The sequence below is a fragment of the Engraulis encrasicolus genome, chromosome 11 (assembly GCF_034702125.1).
Source record: "Engraulis encrasicolus isolate BLACKSEA-1 chromosome 11, IST_EnEncr_1.0, whole genome shotgun sequence".
Taxonomy (NCBI): Eukaryota; Metazoa; Chordata; class Actinopteri; order Clupeiformes; family Engraulidae; genus Engraulis; species Engraulis encrasicolus.
Window position 1 is genome coordinate 15,035,541 of NC_085867.1, and position 22,057 is coordinate 15,057,597.

The following is a 22,057-nucleotide window of genomic DNA, read 5'->3' on the forward strand; positions in this document are numbered from 1 at the left end:
ATGGCTCAAGCGGCCAAGCAGCTCAAGCAGAGGAAGGACCTAGCCGAGGCCGCCGCCAAGGAGGAGCGCGAGAAGGAGGAGGAGAAGCTCAAGAAGAGGAACAAATCCCGGGACCGCCGGCGCAAGGTAAAGACGGTAAATACCACTGGCACAACACCTGCCGTGTATTTACCATTATCTGCCTGCCTTTCCTCTGATGACAGGAAAGCAGGATGGGGGGAACGATGGGGGAAAGGAGGAAGAGATGAGGGGGCGAGGGAGAGTTGAAAGAAAGGAGAGGGGAAAGGGGAATAGAGGGAAGAGAGGAGAAGAGGGAAAGAAGACATGAGAGGGGAGTAGCAAGGCGAGAGAGGGGATGGGGGGAGAGATGAAATATATACCGTAGGAGAGGGGGAGAGAAAGAGGGGAAGAATGCATGCAAGGAAAGAGGGGTTGCATGCCTGTTGAGAATGCAGGGTGGGGAGGAGAGGGTAGATGGAGATATGGGGAGGCATGGGGAGAAGGAGAAGGAGAAGGAGACAAGAGAGATGGGGAGGAATAAGGGGAGGAAAAAAAGAGGGGATGGCGGATTTCCATCTCTCCCTCTCCCCCTCTCTCTCCCCCGGTGTGTCTCTCTGTCTCCCTTGATCTCTTCCGCATGCTCGGTGCCGCTCTTTCTTCAATCCTCTCGGCTGTGTTCTTGTAGTCATTATTCAGGACAGGTGCAATATAGCACACACACATGCACACACACACACACACACACACACACATACACACACACCCGGGCAGACTCTGAGGCCAGCAGGCAGGCAAGAACACTGCGTACCCCCTCTGCCAGCATCCTCATAGTCCTCATCAGGCATGCAGTGCTGGATGTTGACAGGGCTCCTGTTTCTGGACGTGGCAAGGTGCTCTGGTGGAGGAGGTGGATGGGGTGGGGGTGGCCCGGGTGGGGGTGGCTCTGTGTCTGTGTGTGTGAGTGTGTGTGTGCGTGCGTGCGCTGACTTGACGGTCAGCTCAGCTGTAGCTGCGTGTTGGTCATTATGGTCAGTGGCCGGTGATGTTTTTTTTTACGACTGCGGCGAGTGGGAAGGCGAGGATTGCTTAACTAACCCTTCGTCCCCTGGGTGCATTGTCAATTGCACGCTGTCCCCCGTTCCCTATCCCCTGCCCCCCCCAACACACAAACACACATTGTTCTGCTTTGAAAATGTCATTTATCAGCCCCCCCCCGGGCGGCCGTGCCCAGAGGTGGGGAGGAGAGGAGGCTTTTATTCTGCTTTGAGCTGGGAGAGGTTGAGGAGGTTTCCATTCATTCGTCTCGTCTGTGCATCAGCTGCTGCTGCTGCTGCTGTTGCTGGTGTGGTGTTGCCGCTGCTGATGCTGCTGCCGCCACTGTTGCCACTGTTGCCTCTGCTGTCGTCTTTGCCTCTCCTGCCTCTCCTGCCTCGCCTGCACAGGCTGTGCTGCTTGTTGGTCGATATCTCATGACTTCCTACATTGCCTTGCATTGCCTCACCATGCCATGCCCTCACCTTCTCTCTCTGTGTGCGTGTGTTTGTGTGTGTGTGTGTGTGTGTGTGTGTGTGTGTGTTTGTGTGTGTGTGTGTGTGTGTGTGAGAGAGAGAGTGCTATGCCCAAAAGGAGGAAGGCAACCACAGGGATTTTACAGTCATTTTGAGAAATGCAGCTCTATGGTGCTTGCATGATGAAAAAGAGGTGTGTGTGTGTGTGTGTATAGTGTATGTGTATGTGTGTGTGTGAGCCTGTATATGTGAGAGGGAGAGGCATTAGGTTGTCTAATGTGTTTCTCCACGTCCTCTTTGCAGCTATCCTGCTGCTATTTCTCTCTCTCTCTCTCTCTCTCTCTCTCTCTCGCTAGCATTTTCACCCTGCTTCTCCCATAAAACGGCTTTTAATGTAATCGGAGCCGCGTGTTGAGAGGCTGGAGGGCACGTCTACGCGTGTCAGCTGACTCCAAGTGCTCCTCTCCCCTCTCTCTCTCTCTCTTTCTCTCTCTCACTCTCTCCTTCTTTTTCTTCTCTCTGTCTTGTTCTTTTTCCCCTTTCCTCTCTCTTTCCTCTCGCTTTCCTTTTGTCCTTCTCCCCCCTCTCTCTTAATCTCTCTCTCTCTCTCTCTCTCTCTCTCTCTCTCTCTCTCTCTCTCTCTCTCTCTCTCTCCATCCCCACCCCTGCGGAGCTGCAGTGCTGTGCTAGACTGATCCGAGCGGAGTGTGCATGCTGAGCCTCAGGTTAGCGCCGCTACCACCTGCCACCCATATCATCCTCCTCCTCCTCCTCTTCATCCTCCTCCTCCTCCTCCACCACCACCACTAATCACCAACCACCGTATCACTAAACTAACATCAACAGTTACCAAAAACACCTTCTGTCAACCAACTGTACCCAACCCCTGAAGGAGCTGCCGTGCCTACTGCCTACCACCATTGTTTTTTTCCGCTGTGGAATTTTAGATGTGTGCTGCTGTGTGCACAGACACGATGGTATAACAGCACTCCGCTATATTTGTCCTGCGTCCAGTGTTTGGAATCTGGTTGAGTGTTTGCGTGTCGCATAGGCCCTGCTGACCTTGTTTTTCACTGATTTAGTGTGTTTGGATTCACCGTTGTGTTTACTGCAGTAGTAGTAGTAGTGTTTAGCTCAGTGATGGCCAATCCTGGCTTCAGAAGTGTTGCTACCCAGCACCACATTAATCCATTGATGCCTAAAGTGCCTGCTTTTAAAAAAGGCTTCAAAAAAGGCATGCTGAATGCCTACAGTATTAAGCCCTTTTTAGGAAAAGTTGCCCTCAACCTATAAAAACCCAAATATCTCAGCCTGTGGAGCACATGAAAAACGTGCAATGAGTTGCATGCTAATACCCTCATCTTCCAATAGAATGTGTTCATTCAGCTGTAACATACCAAGATTTTTAATGAAATTATCTCAAATCTCATGAGCCTGAATGTTGCGTTATGCAGCTCCAGGTGCCAGGGCCAATGTTGTGCAATGCAACATCCAGCATCAATGGGTTAATCAACCAACTTGTTCCACCTCTGAGAAAGAAGAAGATGCAGAAAGAGGATGAAATTGAGGGTGGAGGAGAGAGGAAGATGAAAGATGAGAGAAATGAAAAAGAGATGAGCGGGGGGGGGGGATACGATGGGCAGGCAGTAAGGCTGTGCACCATGTGAGTGAGTGAGTGTCCATGTCCGTGGGGGCTGAGGAGAGGAAATACAGTAAGTGTGATTTTAACACAAATATGGGAATGCAGATATAGAGGCTTGGGCTTCAGGGCCCCCTTGACTCTTGGGCCCCTGGGCCTGAGCCCGGTAGGCCCGTGCAGTAATCCATCCTTGTCCGGGTGGATGGGCAGGCAGTAAGGCTGTGCACCATGTGAGTGAGTGAGTGAGTGAGTGAGTGAGTGAGTGGGTGCATCCCAATATGTGACCTTGTCTCCTCCACTTGTGCTTGTCTCCTCGTCCCGCCTCCTGGCCCCTCCTCCGTGGAGAAAACAATAAAGTTTCCCAGCCGTCAGCCTAGCCACAACAACTTTTGAGGGACTGTTTTTCATTCACCATAGCAATTGCAAACGAGAAAAAGACTCTACAATTGAGCTTTTGCAAGATATTGAAATATAATGCTGTTGTCAGTGATGTCATCATGACGAGAAGCGAGTGGAGGAGGCAAGTGGAGGAGGCAAGGTCCCATATTAAGATGCACTCAGTGTCCATGTCCGTGGGGGGCTGAGGAGAGAGGCCAGGCAATGGCGGCTGCTGCTGCTGGTGTCAGCTCTGTGAGGAGAGCCTGTCAGGAGCCCGGCACTTGAGGAGCCCAGAGTCCTGACCTCCAGCCACATACAGTAAGCACTCTCTCACACACACCAATGCAGCTGACCTAGGCAGCCAAGGGATGGGCTGTACACACACACACACACACACACACACACACACACACACACACACACACACACACACACACACACACACACACACACACACACACACACATATACATGCGTGCACACACACACGCACACAAGTATATTACATGAAGCATGGCAATATCTACAGTACATTACATTGCCTGTGAGGGAATGCCATTTCTAATTGTATTTGTATTGGAAATCTGGACACACGCTTCCATACAGCGTAAGGGAATGTTGCCCACAATGCCTAGTGTCCCCACCCCCATCCAACAGCATACATGAGCTTGCCTGTGAAAGCAGTGGGCTTCTTTGTTGTATAGCCTATGCTAGCATGTTGATCTCCCACAAATACTACATAAACTATCAACTTCACTGACAGGTGTCACAGATGGTAGGCCAACCAACCATGGAGCTAAATACTCTGGCTGTGATTTCTGGCTTTGAATGCCGTAGGGGAATAGTGACACTTTTACAGTGGCACAGCTGTGACTGACTGCCCTGTCGAGGTTTAACGCCCACATAAAACACGTACGGCACATCAAAGCAAAAAAAACTGTCCTTGACATATAGGGTGGACAACCTTCAGCTCAACACCTGACCCAGGCTTGGTCCTGGAGGAGAAATTGGATACTTCGTAAAGTACTGTAGATAGTGTTGGTCTGATTTGGCGTGACGATATCTGTGTTTGTTCTTGAACTTTTATTATACTCTATGTACAATGGAAGTGAGCTTAGCATGGGGGCCGCTAGGGGGGGAAAAGCGGTACAGGGGGCCCAAGCACTGACAGGGGGCCCAAGCACTAACAGGGGCCCTTAAGGGGGCCCAAAATTCGAATCTTTCATGGGGCCCAACATTTCTGGCAGCGCCCCTGGATCTTAGGATATATATATTTGACATTTTATGCATTTATTATGACAGGACAGTTGTAGAGTGACTTGGCAAATGACCTCGTGTAACGGAGGCTAACTAGCACAGAGTTGGCGTGGAACGTTGGTAAACCTCCCTCCGATAGCTTCATACAGTCTCGTGCCGTTGGGCCGAGAGACTAGTCTCTTGGCCCAGCGGTATCGTACTGTGTCTCCCATTGCCGAACCGTTGTAGTTGACGAGGTCGCGCGTTCGATCCCCGAGGGGGGTGAACAGGTGCAAGATGACCTCCGTCACACTCGGGCTGGTATCGAAACTGGGTTGCTGGTGTAGCAGTCGAGTGCCCAGCCGATAGAGCCACGGCTGGGCCAGTATTGTCTTTCCTGATGAAAACAAAAAATTAGAGTGGATCTTTGGCCACCCAGGCCAGTGGTTCCCAACCAGGGGTACGTGGACCACTAGGAGTAAGCAAGCACACTGCAGGGGGTACATGGAAATATGTAATTTTAACAAATGCATGGAGCATAGTAACCCTGGAATAGAAAAGGTGATGTAAAACATGAATTAGGGGGTACTCCCAACCAAAAGGCTTAGGGGGTACATGAGACAAAAAAGGTTGGGAAACGCTGACCCAGGCCCTCCTTACCCCAAACAAGCCTTTTGCGTAAGGTAATGGAGAACAGCAGTATTTCTTGCTGCGTGTACACTAATGATTCTTCATTTTGGCTTGATGTTGCCGACTCATGCTGTGCGTAAGTAAACGATGACTTGGAATTAGAACATTAGCAAGGTTAATCACTGTGTGTGTGTGTGTGTGTGTGTGTGTGTGTGTGTGTGTGTGTGTGTGTGTGTGTGTGTGTGTGTGTGTGTCTGTGTGTGTGTGTGTGTAAGTGTGTTTGTGTATGTGTGTTTGTGTATGTGTGTTTGTGTGTGTGTGTGTATGTGTGCCTGCGTGCGTGCATGTGTGAGAGAGTGAGTGGTCTTTACGTGTCAATTTACTTAAAAAGTGTGATGGATGCCATATCCAGAGAGTATTGAAGTTGGAACCTAGAATATTTGGATTTATTGTAAACAATCATCATTTCAGGAAGGTCTCAGATGTTATTTGAGCTTGTTTGCATTCATTTTCTGGAAACACCTACAGTGTTCTATTTCAATATATTTTTTATTTAAAATTCTACATACACACACATAGTCTGTAAATTCAGGGAGAAAATGGTGCACTCTCTCTGCTTAATGAACCAGTTTTTCGAGGCTCTGTTTCAAATTTAGCTTATGTTGGTATCCTCTGAAAAGTGAGCAAGATGACCTTGTGAGCTAGGTGTGAGGGTACATGCCATGCTCTCCATGATGACGGTGCAGAAAATGAATACACCTCATTTTCTCAGCAAACAGCTGCACCTCTTTTGGTTTCTTTTAAAGGGGGGGGAATCGATTGCACGACACAGACGTTATGCAGCCCACAGTGAGGTCTCTGTCCCATGAAGTGCACACGTAATACTTTTTATTTGGGGGTTTAAATTCAAGGTTATAGGCTGATGACGGAGTGTTTTTTTAAACACAGATCACACCCACATCATTACATGTTTCCAGTGTGAAAATGAATAAACTGATGATGAATCAGACATCAGTTATTTCTGGAAACAAAGACGGAAGTTTGAGAAGCCAAGGATGTAGCCTTTACAAGTCTAGGGTGTAACCTTTAGAAGTCTAGAATGTAGCCCTATATACACATACAGTACATGCTAATTTCCCCAAAAGGTAGTACTGTAATTCGGTGATAACAATAAACCCTAAAAGTAACAGAATTGACATTTGTAGCGCGCATGACCTTGTCATCCATAAGCTGCCGCTCAATTCACATTTCCCTTTATGTTACGACTGAGTCGAGTGTTTTGAGACGAGATTACTCATGTTGCCAGACCACATGACCAACCAGCAAACAGGTGAGGGACAAGTGAGGGAGGGCTCAACATTAAACGCATCCCACAGGCGATTTGATTGGGACTTATCAATAGAGTTATGTCGTCACACTCCTTTCATGGTTAATTACAAAGCAATTTGCATGCATTACACTTCAACATGACTCAAATATCACCTACAGTTAAACCACTTGATGTAACTGTCACTCTGTTGTTTGTTCCATTGACATTTTTACCAGCCGGTACGTTGCTCCATCTCAATTAGACCGTTAAGTGCTGACACACGGCGGCAGTACTGAAAGTGACGAAAATTGCACAGAGATGATGACAATTGCCCTATGAAATATGTACATGATATTAAATTATGCATTTTAAACTATTAATCCTGTTGGGCGGGTCATACGACTCCCTGCAGAAGAGGAGTGTGCTGTGTGATAAATGGATACGTGCTCTGTTCACATTGCTGTAGAAGGTGTTTTGTGTGCAAGAGCTGTACAGTAGGCAGTGTTGTGCCTTGTGCATTCATATGTTCTGACAAGATTGGCCTAGTTACCAGTGCTTTGTGTGTGTGTGTGTATCGGCGCATGCGTGTGTGTCTTGCACATGCGTTGCTGTGCACCGTTTGCTGGGCAGGTGTTTGTGTGTGCGTGCTTGTGTGTGTGTGTGTGTGTGTGTGTGTGTGTGTGCGTGTGTGCGCATGGGTGTGTGCGTGTGTGTGTGTTTGTCTGGGTAATATATGGATCTCTGTGGAGTGTATGGTTGTCACACCTATGTCTTACCACTGCTGTTTTATGTGCTAGAATATCTCTCTCAAGAGACACACAAACTGAAACGCCATGACATGAGAAGACACACACACACACACACACACACACACACACACACACTCACACACACACACACACACACACACACACACACAAGCACAATGTTCCTGGTGTGTGTCAAGCATTGTTGCATAGGTAATCCTGTTCAAAACAATTGCCTCTGAAATTTTGACAACAGTCAGTCAGCATTGCTAAAGTAGGGCTAAGCGCAAAGGGAAGCAGTTGCACATCTTGGCCTCTAGAGGAGCTAATATGAGTGATCTGCCATTTCTACAATGTGGGGGTACAAACTGCATGAAAAATGCAATGGGGGTGACAGGTCGCGGTTTCTCATAGGACCATATAATACTCTTAACCTTGTGACAGTGACCTGTTAGCATATGTCCCCCTCCCATTCCCTGATATTTCGATGACCAGCGAGTGCTGAACACCTGCAGGGAAGCCGACAGCGGAAGGGGGAAAATGGTCAGTTGTCCTGGGCCCAGGGAGAGTGAGGGGCCCGGAATTGGGTCCCCAATACATTGTGTGGAGGCCTTGCAGAAGAGTTTGCCATGGGCCCAGCCAAAGCGAGCCTAGCTGGCAGTGATAAAATGTTAGCAGTAGCCCTCCCATTCAATTACAGAGGTTGCTACATTACTGCCTCCAGCCGTAGCCTATACTCTACTGTCCAGTGGCTGTGAATGTGATTTGATAAATGACCTGTGTGTTGGTGCAGCCATCAGTCTAGTGCAGCGATTCCCAGACTCTTTTTTTGTCTTGCATACCCCTAAGCCTTTTTGTCATACCATGAGTACCCCCTCACTGATGCTCAGGTCACTTCCTCTGTCCCAATGTCACTATACTCCATACATTTGTCATTATAATTTTTTCCCCCACACGTCCCGTACAGTGTGCTTGTGTACCGCTAGTGGTGCACATACCCCTGGTTGGGAATCACTGGCCTAGCGCAGTACAGTCAGAGAGAGTAGAGACAGAGAGGTTCCATTGGCCCATTGTTTCCTGGTTCTATTATGGCCCCCCTTAGGCAGACCTAGGCAGACCTAAGGACTGTTCTATTCATTGTAGGAGCATTATGACACGCCCCTTTAGGCAGACCGGAACCTGGTCGCGTTAGGTACCCATAGAAACCTATTATGTTGGCATATCTCTATAGAATATCTCTGGTACAGTTACTGAATGCGAAGTGGTTTGTTAAATGACCTGTGCGTTGGTGCCACCATCAGTCTACTAAATGTGCTGATTCACGAGGTTTCCACTCACAGTCACTCATGCATGACATTAGCAGGCTGTGATTGGGCCCTCTTCTGTACACATAACGAGATGAGGTTCATTTTTGTTTTGAAATCTAATTAATGCATAGTGGGGTGGGACTCGAACGGCAGTAATGTAATGGCTCTGTGAAGCATTTCGAAGGCAACCTCGAGAAATTTCTGGAACAATGCAGCGGCATAACGGTAGGCTCTGGCGCTTTCCTTTTGTTGCTTGGCCTGTGTGGGTTTGTTTTCCTATCAACACGGTCGCTGAGTGTGAACTGGTGTATATTGTTTATCCATCATCTGTCAGGTCTCAGTCTTTGGGTTGGACACTTAATAAGCATGTGTTTTTGTGTCTTTGTGTGAGAGTGAGGGAGAGACTAGCCATAGTAAATACACAAAAAATCCCAGCGTTTGGATTAAAGTGTGAGTGTGTGTGCGTGTGTGTGTGTTTGCCTGCCAGCGTCAGCATTGCGTTGCACTGCGACTGTCATCTTTCAGATGAGGTTCCCCATGGCAACAGAGCGACAGAGGAACTGTAAATTAAACAGTTTCATGCGACACACACACACACACACACACACACACACACACACACACACACACACACACACACACACACACACACACACACACACACACACACACACACACACACACGCACACAGTCTTGATTAAAGAATTGTGTCAAATTCCCAGTTGGTCTCTTCAAGCATGGTGCACCGTGAGGATTTATACTGTATGCAACACAAAGTAGATCTCAAGCTAACAGTCATATTTTCCCCACACACATCTGTTTCTCTGCCATTTAAAGTGTTCACAGAATGTACTACACACGTAGAAACATCCTGAAATGGTGACTCAACCTCATCGTTTAGAGAGAAATTAGAAATTAGCAACAGTGCACTGAAGCACTGAATGTTCCTCTGCACTGCGCAGATATGTGCCGTCTCAAATGAGGTGTTGAAAGTAAATGGTCTCCATATGCATCCAGTGGTGGTAATCAAGCAAGCAAGAAAACAAACAAACAAACAAGCTAAATTGACTGTTATGTATCTTTTAACCCAAGATAATCCTGTAAGGTCCTGACCCAGTCTACTGTACTGTATGTTGTGTAAGGCAAGGGGTAATAATAATTAAACTAGAGTGCATTCTCACAGAAAATGCTAAAAGTGGGCTTGCCTTTTAAGCCAGAAGTTAGCAGTTTTAGGAAAAATAGCATACATCTAATTTATCCAAGAAACACTGTATGTAATAAAATGTGAAATGCACGCTAGTTCAAAGTGGGATTCAAACTTGCAACCTTCTGATCTTCAAACCAAGACCCTTGTCACTAGGCCAAACAACTGACTGTATTTTGCTTCCCAGCAAGACAGTATGTAGGATTGCCAAGAAGTGTTCTACAGCAGAGTTCTAGAATCCTATGCAAAATATGGCAGAAACACCTTTTCTCATTCTGGCTACTGACAATTAATGCTGAACACTAGTTCAAGGCCAAGCAACTAACTAATTAGCAGAGATCGCATGATCTCTATTAATTAGTCCTCACAGCAAGCAGTGGTTACCATGGAGTGTTATACAGCAGAGCTCTTAAAAAAAACCCCAAAAAACTAACAGCTATTCTTCAGTGTTCCGTACCTCCCGTGGCCCCACCTGTTCTGGTTCTGGCTACTGACAGGCAACACAATGCATGTGTCAGAAAAGAACATTCCATCTTAGAGTGATATACTGCATGACAGAGCCAATCAGAGACAACCATTCAAACCACACCATTTCTACTGATGTTTGTCTCCCATTCATTTTTCATGTGTGACAGACCTTGGCCAGGGAATAGGCAGGTTGAACACACCAGCTTTAGGCTACTTGTAGAAATGTGTTGCAACGTAGGTCTCAGACAGCATGGGTAGGTCCAGGGTACAGGAGCTCTGCTACAGTGTTAATTCAACACAGAGAGTAGTCGATTTAATTTGTCATGTGTCCCAGGAGTACTCCCTTAATGTTGAATTAACACTGCATTCTCTACTGTGTGTTACTGTAAAAAAAAATACAAAATGATTCCTGCTGTCACAAACATGGAAGCACACATTGATGTGTAAGGATCAATATAGGCTTCTGCATTGGTCTATAGCCTAATTAGCCCTGTGTTCTTCACAGTAGAGTACACATTGACCATCTCCAGCTTAACCAAGCCCTGTCGGCCAACCACAGCGTGAGATAGAGAGCCTTTTCGGATTAAATGGGGACGTTCTGAATGCATTCAGTACGATGGACGCTTCTTACTGCATACATTATAGACTCCTGTGCCCTACTTTTGACTCTATAAGACTGATTATAATGCATGCCACATGCTTGGACAGAAGATGGTGATTTTTTACTCTCTCCTGTTTCTATGTCAGCCAGCATTTGGGCAGATGTTTTAACTGTACCCGAACAAAAATGCAGATTCACACGCATTCACACACATGCATGCACTCTCTCTCTTTCTCTCTCTCTCTCTCTCTCTCTCTCTCTCTCTCTCTCTCTCTCTCTCTCTCTCTCTCTCTCTCTCTCTCTCTCTCTCTCACTCTCACTCTGTCTCACACACACACACACACACACACACACACACACACACACACACACACACACACACACACACACACACACACACACACACACACACACACACACACACACACACACACACACACCTGCATATCAAGGTCCTAGGCACTATATACTTTGTGGTAGGTAGGGGACATGAATGGCTTCTTCATACAGCATGTATTGTGTGTGTGGTGTGTGTGTGTGTGCGCCCACACGTGTACAGTATGTGTAGGCCTATATGTGTGTGAATAAGTAATGATCTTATATGTGTGTGACATATTTTTCGTGGCAGCTGTGTGTGTGTGTGTGTGTGTGTGTGTGTGTGTGTGTGTGAGAGAGAGAGAGAGAGAGAGAGAGAGAGAGAGAGAGAGAGAGAGAGAGAGTGATAGAAAGTCGGAAAGAGGTGGGGGGGGGTCTTCGTGTGTGTGTGTGTCTGCGTCTACATGTGTGTGTGTGTGTGTGTGTGCGTGTGTGTGTGTACGTGCTGTGGAAGTGAGAGGGTGTGAGGGTGTCTAGCCTATGGCTCCACTCAGCATTATACAGCTGCAGTAGAACTGCAAACTGTTTCATACAATACTAGCGGCATCCACTATGTGTTGTGTGAGTGTGTGTTTGTGTTTGCATTTGTGAGTGTGTGTTTGCCTTTGTGTTTCATCCCAGGGCCTTGTGTGCGTGCGTGAGTGCGTGCGTGTGCACGCCCGCATTTGTATGTGTGTGTGTGTGTGTGTGTGTGTGTGTGTGTGTGTGTGTGTGTGTGTGTGTGTGTGTGTGTGTTATCCTTTGGGCTTTTTCTGGGTGTGGCATGTGTGTGTATGCGTTAGTGTGTGAGAGAAAGAGAAATAGAGAGGAGAAGAGAGAGAGAGAGAGAGAAGTGGAGGAAGGAGGAGAATTGAACACATGACTTTGGGGTGAGGATGGTGGTGTGTCATATGACCTTGGGGTGAGGGTGATGTGTGAACACACGTGCTGCGGTTTCTAAAATTTCATCAGGGCTATACCTGCCCATTGCAATTCAGCTCAGAGTCACAGACTGAACCTCCTAAAGCTAAGTCTACTGTAGCCCTTACAGGACAGCACAAGTTCTGGCCTAGACCACATGGCAACACACCTTTAATATTTTATTTTTTAGACATATTTTAAATTTATTTTTTTTGAGTGCATGGGCAGTTTGATTGTATATAGTGTGGGGTTCTACGTAGTCTGCGCAGTAGCAAAACCCCTGACCGCTTGTTTTTTTGTGTGCTAAATACAATAGGCCTGTATAAAATGTACAAAGTGATTCAAGGGCCATACAAATCTTAAGGAAAATGCCAAAAAGTGTGTTGCTTTTAGACCATTCTTTGTTACCATATACCATATTATATGAGTAAGCAGTCTAAGCACACATGTAGGCCTATACAATAAATCTACTGTATATCTAATGTACTTGTACATTGCTCTATAAGAAACGAGACACTTTTATAGTATGGACCATATACCGTACAGTAAGACTTGTATAGTCGCTCAGTAAGTTTCATGCAACTCTTTTTTTTTGTACAGTATGGGTATAAGATCCATCACTTGTGATCCTCATGATCATCATGGTTTGTGATGCTGTGCCTGGTGTAGCAATTCATCAGCTCCTCAGGCTGCTGCTGCTGCTGCTGCTGCTATAGCATTTCATTACAGGAAAGCTCTGTAATAGGCCTCTGTCCATTATGGCCAGGAGCTGTGGAGGAGGACTAATGTTGTCAACCAAACGGCCATGGAGGCTCCCGTTTTCAGGATGACATTTCTGGATGATTTACGTGAGGAATCGTGTCCACAGTGATATTACAGCGAGGTCTGGAGCCGGGATCGTAAACCGATCTCTCTAAGCCATTCTGTTTTGTTCAGCCCGAATGTTGCAATTGCATTCTGTAAAAGTGCGTAAGGAACTGATACGGTATGAGCAGATACTTTGTGCTTGGAAAGTTAAGTCAAAGATGGAACAGCATCATAAATTCATCATGAAGAGCCATGTCTCTGAGCCTGATGGTGAAACTTTGTTAAAATAAAAAAAATAACAAATGCGTCAAAGGTTTGTGTGAGCGACGGCACAGCAAATTCTCTGACCCATGATCACTGGAGGGGTGAGCTAACAAAAATGTATCCCCTAAGTCGAACTAAAACCAGCGCCTATCTTGCTGTTTATTTGTTAACCCGTTGCCACAGTGTTCCCCTATGGATGCAGTCATTCTTTCATTCGCATGTTACTGTTACACAGACCTGTGATTAAAATGTGTGACATTAAAAATATGACTGCTAGGTGTTGCGAATGTAATCTCTCGGATGTGTCTAATTACTTCTTGAGATGATTCTCTCTGCTGCACTGCACTCTACAATTTGCAGTGTCAGTTCAACACTTACAGAGTCTAATTTAACACGCATAGTGCAGGTAATACTCTACGTGTTGATTGAATAAACACTGGGAATGTGCTGTGTGGGGCGGAGGGGGGAGCTACAGTAGACTATTAGTGGCTGTCAGAGTATAGGGGGAAGGATAGCTGCCATGAATCTGCCGCTAAACTTTATTCTGACCCCGGGGTCAAGTGGGCAGCAGACAGCTCCGGGTGACTGATGTTGTCATGGTGATTTTTATTATGCGCCAAGTGACGAATGGCAGCGTGGAAATGGGATGTGGGAGGGGCTGCCGTAGCTGCTGCTGCTGCTGCTCTGGAGTGTGTGTGTGTGTGTGTGTGTGTGTGTGTGTGTGTGTTTGTGTCTGTGTGTAATGATGTTTGTGTGTGTGTTTGCGTGCGCTTGTGCCTATGCCTGCCTGTATGACGGTGACAGAGACCGATTCAAGATAGATGCTGTGTAACACACCTCTTAGCTTATTCAGCAACGCTCTCTCAACAGTTCTGGAATTCAATGAGCGTAGTTTGCTATGCCACATTCCTGTAGCATACCTTGTATGTAGGCAACAACTGAGGGTGTTCTACAGTACATTTGAGGTCGTTAAATTTTCCCATTTGTGCTTTTCTAACAGTTCATTTTCTGTGGTCAGTTAGGAGATACAGTATGTAGAATTGTCTTTGCAGGTCATGACATTGAATGTAATACCAGAGATTCTTTAAGTTTATAGAGATATGCCAATGTAATAGGTTGCTATGGGCACCTAACATGACCAGGTTCCGGTCTGCCTAAAGGGGCGTGTCATAATACTCCTGCATTGAATAGAACAGTCCTTAGGTCTGCCTAAAGGGGGATTTCCCCCCCACTCCCCTTGCAATAATAGAACCCGGAAACAATGGGCCAATGGAACCTCTCTCTCTCTACTCTCTCTGGTAATACTCAGCAGAGCATACAGAGCAGCATTTGGCCCTCGTGGTCAGCTGCACTACTCTGGTTTTATTGACTGACTGGGACTGCTGGACCTTCGGTATGCCTCGGTAAAAATGTAGCAGACTCTGATCCATATACTGTAACTGTTACTTTGCATTTATTTGTATTTGCTTAAAATGTCCATGAAAACTATTCATCAAAACAACGTAGCAGGCAATCCAATTATCATGGAATACATCAGGTAGTGTGTAATTAAGCAGTCATTACAACACGCCGTATGTCACTGTATGTCAAAGTAAGGCAATTCAATGCTCTATTAAAATGATACAGATCAAATAAACAGCAAAAAGTGTGAACAAACACACAAACATAATGAATCATTACATAACCAAAACAAAAAAGGTAAAAAAAAAAAAAAACACCCGGATATGCTTTGTTTATTAGATGCTGTTTCCACGTAGCAGGATATTTTTTTAGCAGGGTATTTTTTTCTCCTGCTAGGTGTAAACGCAACATGTGGATAAAAAAAATCCTCCATTGTAACAAATGTGTTTCAGACCCCTAAACAGGATATTTTTTTCTCCTGCTATTTTTTTCTCCTGCACCTGGATTTTTAAATATCTGCTACGTGGAAACAGAAGGCCAAAACCAATGCAAAACCAATACAAGCAGCCTAAAAAAATATCCACATATAAAAATATCCAGCTACGTGGAAACGGCACCTTAGCTTTCTGCTTGTGGTATCTGGTTCTGTACTCCAACAGAGCTGCCCATTCCAATCCATGAACATTATCTTCAAATCAACAACTGGCATTTTCTGTATTTCCTTTTCATTCTATAGTATGTACTGTATATGGATATGTATAATGTACATAGTTTCAGCTAATGTGCTCTCTCTTTCAGTGGTGTCCTAATACAGTCACAGCCATGCCTTGATATGAGATATGACGTTTCTTTAAGTCACCAAAGGCCTAGGCCTTTGCCTTTAGGAGGCTTGTTAGACTTAAGAGTACAGGCTTGTTCTTCTGTTATGAGCGAAATCCATCAGTGGTGGGGTACATTATGTAAGCTGATTAAATGTCCTGAGGGGCTGGCCGCAAGTATAGGCCCAGGGCTCCATTACTGCATTTCTCTCAAACACACTCGACTTTTTTCTCCTTGCTTCTCTTTTCCTTGCCTCCTCTCTTCATTGCACTTTTTCTCCTCTACACCCTGCGCTCCTCTCCTCTCCTCTCCTCTCCTCTCCTCTCCTCTCCTCTCCTCTCCTCTCCTCTCCTCTCCTCTCCTCTCCTCTCTCCTCATTTCACCTTGCCTCACCTCCCCTTTCGTCTATGTTCCTCTGCTTGCCTCTCCTCTCCTCTCCTCTCCTCTCACCTTTCTGTCCTTCTCCCTTTCTCTGTTCTTTGGTTTGTTCTTGGACTCACAGCTGCAGCAGCACGACTCTGCCCTACCGAGACAGGGTGCAGTAATGATGCGAACAATGAAACGAAGAAAAATGTCTTTAATATCGTGGTCATAATGTCCAGTGAAACATGTCGATGGAATAATGATGGTGAGCCTTGTGGCTTTGCAGTAGGAAAAAGCAAGATATTTGGTTGCAATACAAAGAGGTGTTAGGAAGTCAGGTTTCTGTCTAAACACCGTTTTGAGCTTGGTGGATACTGTCATTTTGCTTTGTAGGACAGCACTGTTTTACATTCCTCTGCTATTTCTACTCGTTGCCGTATCTATCCTCTTATAGTATGTGTTTTTCTGTTGTATTCTCCCCTGTGCCTTCCGTCTCTACCTCTTCTTCCCTACTCTCTCTCTCTCTCTCTCTCTCTCTCTCTCTCTCTCTCTCTCTCTTTCTTTCTCTCTCTCTTTCTTTCTCTCTCTCTCTCTCTCTCTCTCTCTCTCTCTCCCTCTCTGCTTCGTGCTGTTGCTGCTGATGCTGTGGTGCCCTTGCAGGTGCCAGAGGAAGGTGAAAGTCAGGGTGGGGTCACTGCATCCATCCTCCTCTTCGCTCCTCCTCCTCCTCCTCCTCTTTGTGTGTGTGTATGTGTGCGTGTGTATGTGCGCACGTGTGTGTGTGCATGCGTGCGTGTGCGCGTGTGTACGTGTGTGCGTGTGTGAGTGTGTGCCTCTATGTGTGTGAGTGAGTGTTGCTTGTCTGCTTGGCTGGCTGGCTGCCTGCTCAGCAACCCCACCCTCCCCAGCCATATTGACCGCAGTACTGGGCGGGGCTGGCCATGTGGCGGGGGCCGTGGGGCTGGAGTTTGGGGATAAGGCTGTGATAGAGGTGGAGTTGGAGCTGGGACTGAGGCAAGGACTTGGGCTGAGGCTGGGGCTGAGGCTGATGCTGAGGCTGATGGAACTGGGGGTGAGGCTGGGGGTGAGGCTGATGGAGCTGGGGGTGAGGCTGGGGGTGAGGCTGATGGAGCTGGGGGTGAGGCTGGGGGGACTGGGGCTGGGAGGCTGGGGCTTATGTAGGTGCCGGGGCTTTGGCTGTGTGGCTGGGACTATGAGGCTGGGGTTTAAGTGATGTGTGCTGTGTGGTCATTAGCATTTCCGCCTCCTGTCGATGGCCAGCCAACTGGAAGAGATGGATGGTTACTGTACAATGGCTGTGCCTTCACCACCCTCCGCCCCTTCCTCTTACTCCTCTCTCTCCTGATCACCTCCCACCTTACCCTTTCCTCACCTCTTTCTTCCTCCTCCTCTCTCTCTCTCTCTCTCTCTCTCTCTCTCTCTCTCTCCTGCTCACCTCCCTCCTCCCTCTCTCTTCTCCTGCTCCACCCTTCTCATACTCCTTTCTCTGCTCATCTCCTCCCTTCCAACTCTCTCTCCTCCCCACCTTCCTCTACTCCTGCCCCGTTCTTCTCCTCCGGCGAGTAGTGCATGATGAAGGTTCGGTGGTTGGCGGCCTCTTCTCTCCCAGGCCCCAGTTCAGCATTCTGCCATGGTCTATTCCTTTAAACACAGAAGGCTATCTCCTAGACATGCACTGTAGTGGCGCTCCATACATTAATCCTGACGCTCGGCTGCAGGCTCAGGTGTTTCTCAGTGTAGGTACACGTCAAGGACATCACAAGGGTGGAAGATCAGTCAGTCTGATCAGTCTTGCTGTTCTACTTCTCTTCTGTTTGCACAAATAAATAAATAAACGAACGAATGAAACGGCGAGATTGATCAGCGTGCTCCAGTCATTCCTGTTTATGGAGGTCATCCATCAGGGAGCTTGTCCCGGGCTCGGCGTGATTCCACCACACTCCTGCTCTCTGACGTGCCTCCCTCGTCTCTTCCTCTCTTTCTCCTCCTCTTTCACACTTTTCTCTTCCTCCTCCTCCTCTACTTCCTCCTTCTCTCTCTATCGTAAAGTAGGGGTTAGACGATTCAGTTGCATGTGGTATGCGGAAGTGGCATGCTATATTCTAGGCTGGTTGAAAACACGTTGTTCACTGACATTTTAGGTTTAGGAATGAGTTTTGGTATAGGCACAGTTCGACATTACAAACATGGCCGTAGTAGCCTAGTAGCCTAGCATGACCAAGACTAGCGTGACATGACTGTGCTTGGTCCTGCATGCCACATGCCACTAAATCCTCTAACCCTGTCGCCATCTCTTTCTGTCTCTGTCCTCCTCCTCCTCTACCTCCTCTTTCTTCTCTTTCTTTTCCTCATCTTCCTTCTCTTTCTTTTTCTCATCTTCCTTCTATCCATGCTCCATCTGTCCCTACTTCTTTTTCTCTCTCTCCCCTCTGCTTTCCTCCTCCTCATTCTCCACTTTATTCTCTTTCATCCCCTCCTCTTTCTCTCTCCTCTGTCTTCTCTTCTCTCTCCATCCTTCCACTCTTTCTGTCGCTCCTCTCCTTTATCTTCCTCATCTTCTTGCTCCTCCTCCTCCTCCTCTCCCGCTATCTAAATATATGCCTGTCAGGAGCAGAAGGCATCTCCTGTTATCCAGGCTTGACAGCAGCAAAACTCTTCCCCTCCCCTCCCTCCCTCTTTCTTTCGCTCTACCCCTCTTTCACTCTGTGCCTCTCTCTTTATCTTCTATCTCTGTCTTTGGCTTCTTTTATTTCTCTCTCTCTCTCTCTCATTCTCTCTCTCTCTCTCTCTCTCTCTCGTTTCTCTGACTTGCTATGTCTTTTAATGGTCTCTTAATGCTATGTCTTTTAATGCTCCCCTTTCCACGTCCTTTTAGTCTTCAGTTTGTCTGCTGTCTGTCTGTCTCCTTTTATCCCCAGACAAAAGACATTTTCTCCTATTCTCCACCGGCTCTCTTGACTTTCCTTATTTAGACTCGCACATCCATCCAGCACTTATCTGCTTCTCTGTAATGGGCTGATACTGATACTCAACAAAATAATAATTGTATTACAATAGCAGAGCTGTCATTTCCATAGATGACCTTGCCTCTCATCATCCCTCATTCATAACTTCTGCTGCCTACCTGACTCAGACGCATGAACAGCCAAACATGACTTGCATAACACCAGGACTAGCCACGTGCTAATGCACCAAGCTGCAGCCCACGCAAATCTCCATTGTCTGTGTGTGTGTGTGTTTGTGCCTGTGTGTGTGTGTGTGTGTGTGTGTGTGTGTGTGCGCGCGTGTGCGTGTGCGCATGTGTGCAAGTATATGGGTTCATGTGCATACTTCTATATGCCTCTTTGATCGAGAGACAAAGCAGGGGCAGAGAGAGAGAGAGAGAGAGAGAGAGAGAGAGAGAGAGAGAGAGAGAGAGAGAGAGAGAGAGAGAGAGAGAGAGAGAGAGAGAGAGAGAGAGAGAGAGAGAGACCATAAAAGCAATAGGGTGTAGTCCTCACATAGCCCCCCCCTCCCCTGCATCTGGAGTTTAAAATTGAATTAAGGGATGAAGTATTTATATGAGTGCAGGGTGGGTTTCCACTCCACTGCCTCTTAACGCAGGCAACAGAGAGAAAGAGAGAGGGCAGAAGAGGAGAAGAGAAGAGAGGAGAGGAAAGTGATGGAAGAGAAGAGAGAGGGGGCACGAGAGCAGAGGGGAGGGAGAGGAAACTGATGGAAGAGAGAAGAGAGGGGGAGGAAAGGAGAGAAAAGAAGAGAGAGAGGGGGGCAGAAGAGGAGAGGTAGAGGAAAGTGATGGAAGAGAAGAGAGGGGGGGAGAGAGCGGGCACGAGAGTAGAAGGGAGGGAGAGCAAACTGATGGAAGAGAGAAGAGAGGGGGAGGAAAGGAGAGAAAACGAGAGAGAGAGAGAGAGAGAGAGGGGGCAGAAGAGGAGAGGTAGAGGAGTCTGATAGAGCAGAGAAGAGCGAAGGGGAGATAAAGAAGGTAGTGAAAATGTAGCTGGAGGTAAATGCCTGACTACATGCAGTTAACTGCGCACTTGAATGCTCTTCATTTGTTCCTCGTTCATGTGTCACATCCGTAACAGCAACTTCAAAGGCATCTGAAACACAGGCACAGACACGCACGTACAGACACGAATGCACACATGCACGTACAGTCACACACACGCACGCACACACACGCACACAGGCGCGCACGCGTACACACACACACACACATGCACCTGCCAATGATGACTAAAGATTTCTCCTATGCAGTGCAGTAAATGGGTGTACAGGAAGAGAAAGCTAAGTGCTGGCAGGCCGTCATACCTGTGTGTGTGTGTGTGTGTGTGTGTGTGTGTGTGTGTGTGTGCGCGCGCGCGCGACTGTGCGTACGTGCATACTGTATATCTCTGCATGAGTGACTAAAAGAGGGAGAGAGAGAGAGAGAGAGAGAGAGAAGCCAAGAGCTCTTAAATGTTACACCTTGCAAATGACCTTCTGTGAACAGATCCTCCTCCATGCTGCCAATGACACCCTATCCTGTCCTAATGACTGCTCTCAGCACACCATCAGTCATGAAGAACAGTGCCAAAGTTGGAGGTAGTGGCTGATTTTTATCATATCCGCTGACATAACACCATACACAATATATTTTGCAGTACAAATTCAGGACAGAGAGTTGAATTTGGTACCTATACTGTTGTGTTGGTGCAACTTTCCAAGTGTTGAATTGCATACAGTGTCCTACGAAGTGTCTAAACGCTTCTTTTTCAAAGTACTGTATGCAGTTACTGCACTTTGCCTTTGTAGAGCAGAGTGCCCATCACACATTAAGATGAACCTTTTCTGTGTAGATCAGTGGCTCCCAGACTTCTTCTGCAGGGACCCCCTGTTGGATCTAACCCCTCTCCCACATCATATTCCAAATGGAAAACATTTGTGTTACTAATTGTTGGCCATCATAGACATGTGTTGGTAATTGTATAGGTTTTTACTATGCAAGCCTACCCTTCTCTCCACGACTCCCCTGCAGGGCCTCCATGACCCCCTTAGAGGTCCAGACCCCCAGTTTGGGAACCACTGGTGTAGATGGTCTGGGTGAATAGATGTCTTTGTTTTGTTTATCAACACGGTGTTGTGAGGAGGGGCAAGACACTGACAGCCAACCACGTGAGCTATTTTTTTTTCCCAACAATCAGAGGTTTCGTGCAGTTAGGAGAAAACAAAAATTTAGAACCCATGTATACACCAGTGGCGACGAGATCAAGCGACAGAGAACCGCTGGAATGTGCAGCAAGAGTGATACGAGACATGGAAGCAACAGAGTATGTCCGTTGAAAGCAAAATCAAGCATTCCGTCTTTCCCATTGGCTGTGGCGACTGTCTCCGAACTGTATCATAGCTCATTTGCATAATATTTCATCAAGTCCAACTACAAACTGTCGCCCAAGTTACTCGAATCCACCATGACCCCCTTAGAGGTCCAGACCCCCAGTTTGGGAACCACCGGTGTAGATGGTCTGGGTGAATAGATGTCTTTGTTTTGTTTATCAACACGGTGTTGTGAGGAGGGGCAAGACACTGGCAGCCAACCACGTGAGCTATTTTTTTTCCAACAATCAGAGGTTTCGTGCAGTTAGGAGAAAACAAAAATTTAGAACCCATGTATTGGCGACGAGATCAAGCAACAGAGAACCGCTGGAATGTGCAGCAAGAGTGATACGAGACATGGAAGCGACAGAGTATGTCCGTTGAAAGCAAAATCAAGCATTCCGTCTTTCCCATTGGCTGTGGCGACTGTCTCCGAACTGTATCATAGCTCATTTGCATAATATTTGCTCAAGTCCAACTACAAACTGTCGCCCAAGTTACTCGAATCCACCATGACCCCCTTAGAGGCCCAGACCCCCAGTTTGGGAACTACCGGTGTAGATGGTCTGGGTGAATAGATGTCTTTGTTTTGTTTATCAACACGGTGTTGTGAGGAGGGGCAAGACACTGGCAGCCAACCAGTTCAAGACAAACTGTCGCCCAAGTTACTCGAATCGCGCCTAGTCGCCCGAATCGCTTTTGTCTCTTCTCTCGCCAGCGAC

The 22,057-nt window shown here is 47.0% G+C and overlaps 1 protein-coding gene across 1 annotated transcript in view; it reads left to right on the top strand.

The window, feature by feature from the left end:
- Positions 1 to 22,057, top strand: part of ank1b (ankyrin 1, erythrocytic b) — a 174,607-nt gene continuing 152,550 nt past the window's right edge. The window contains exon 1 of the mRNA XM_063209998.1: positions 1 to 126. Coding sequence (XP_063066068.1) covers positions 1 to 126 — 126 coding nt within the window. The remainder of the gene's footprint in view (positions 127 to 22,057) is intronic.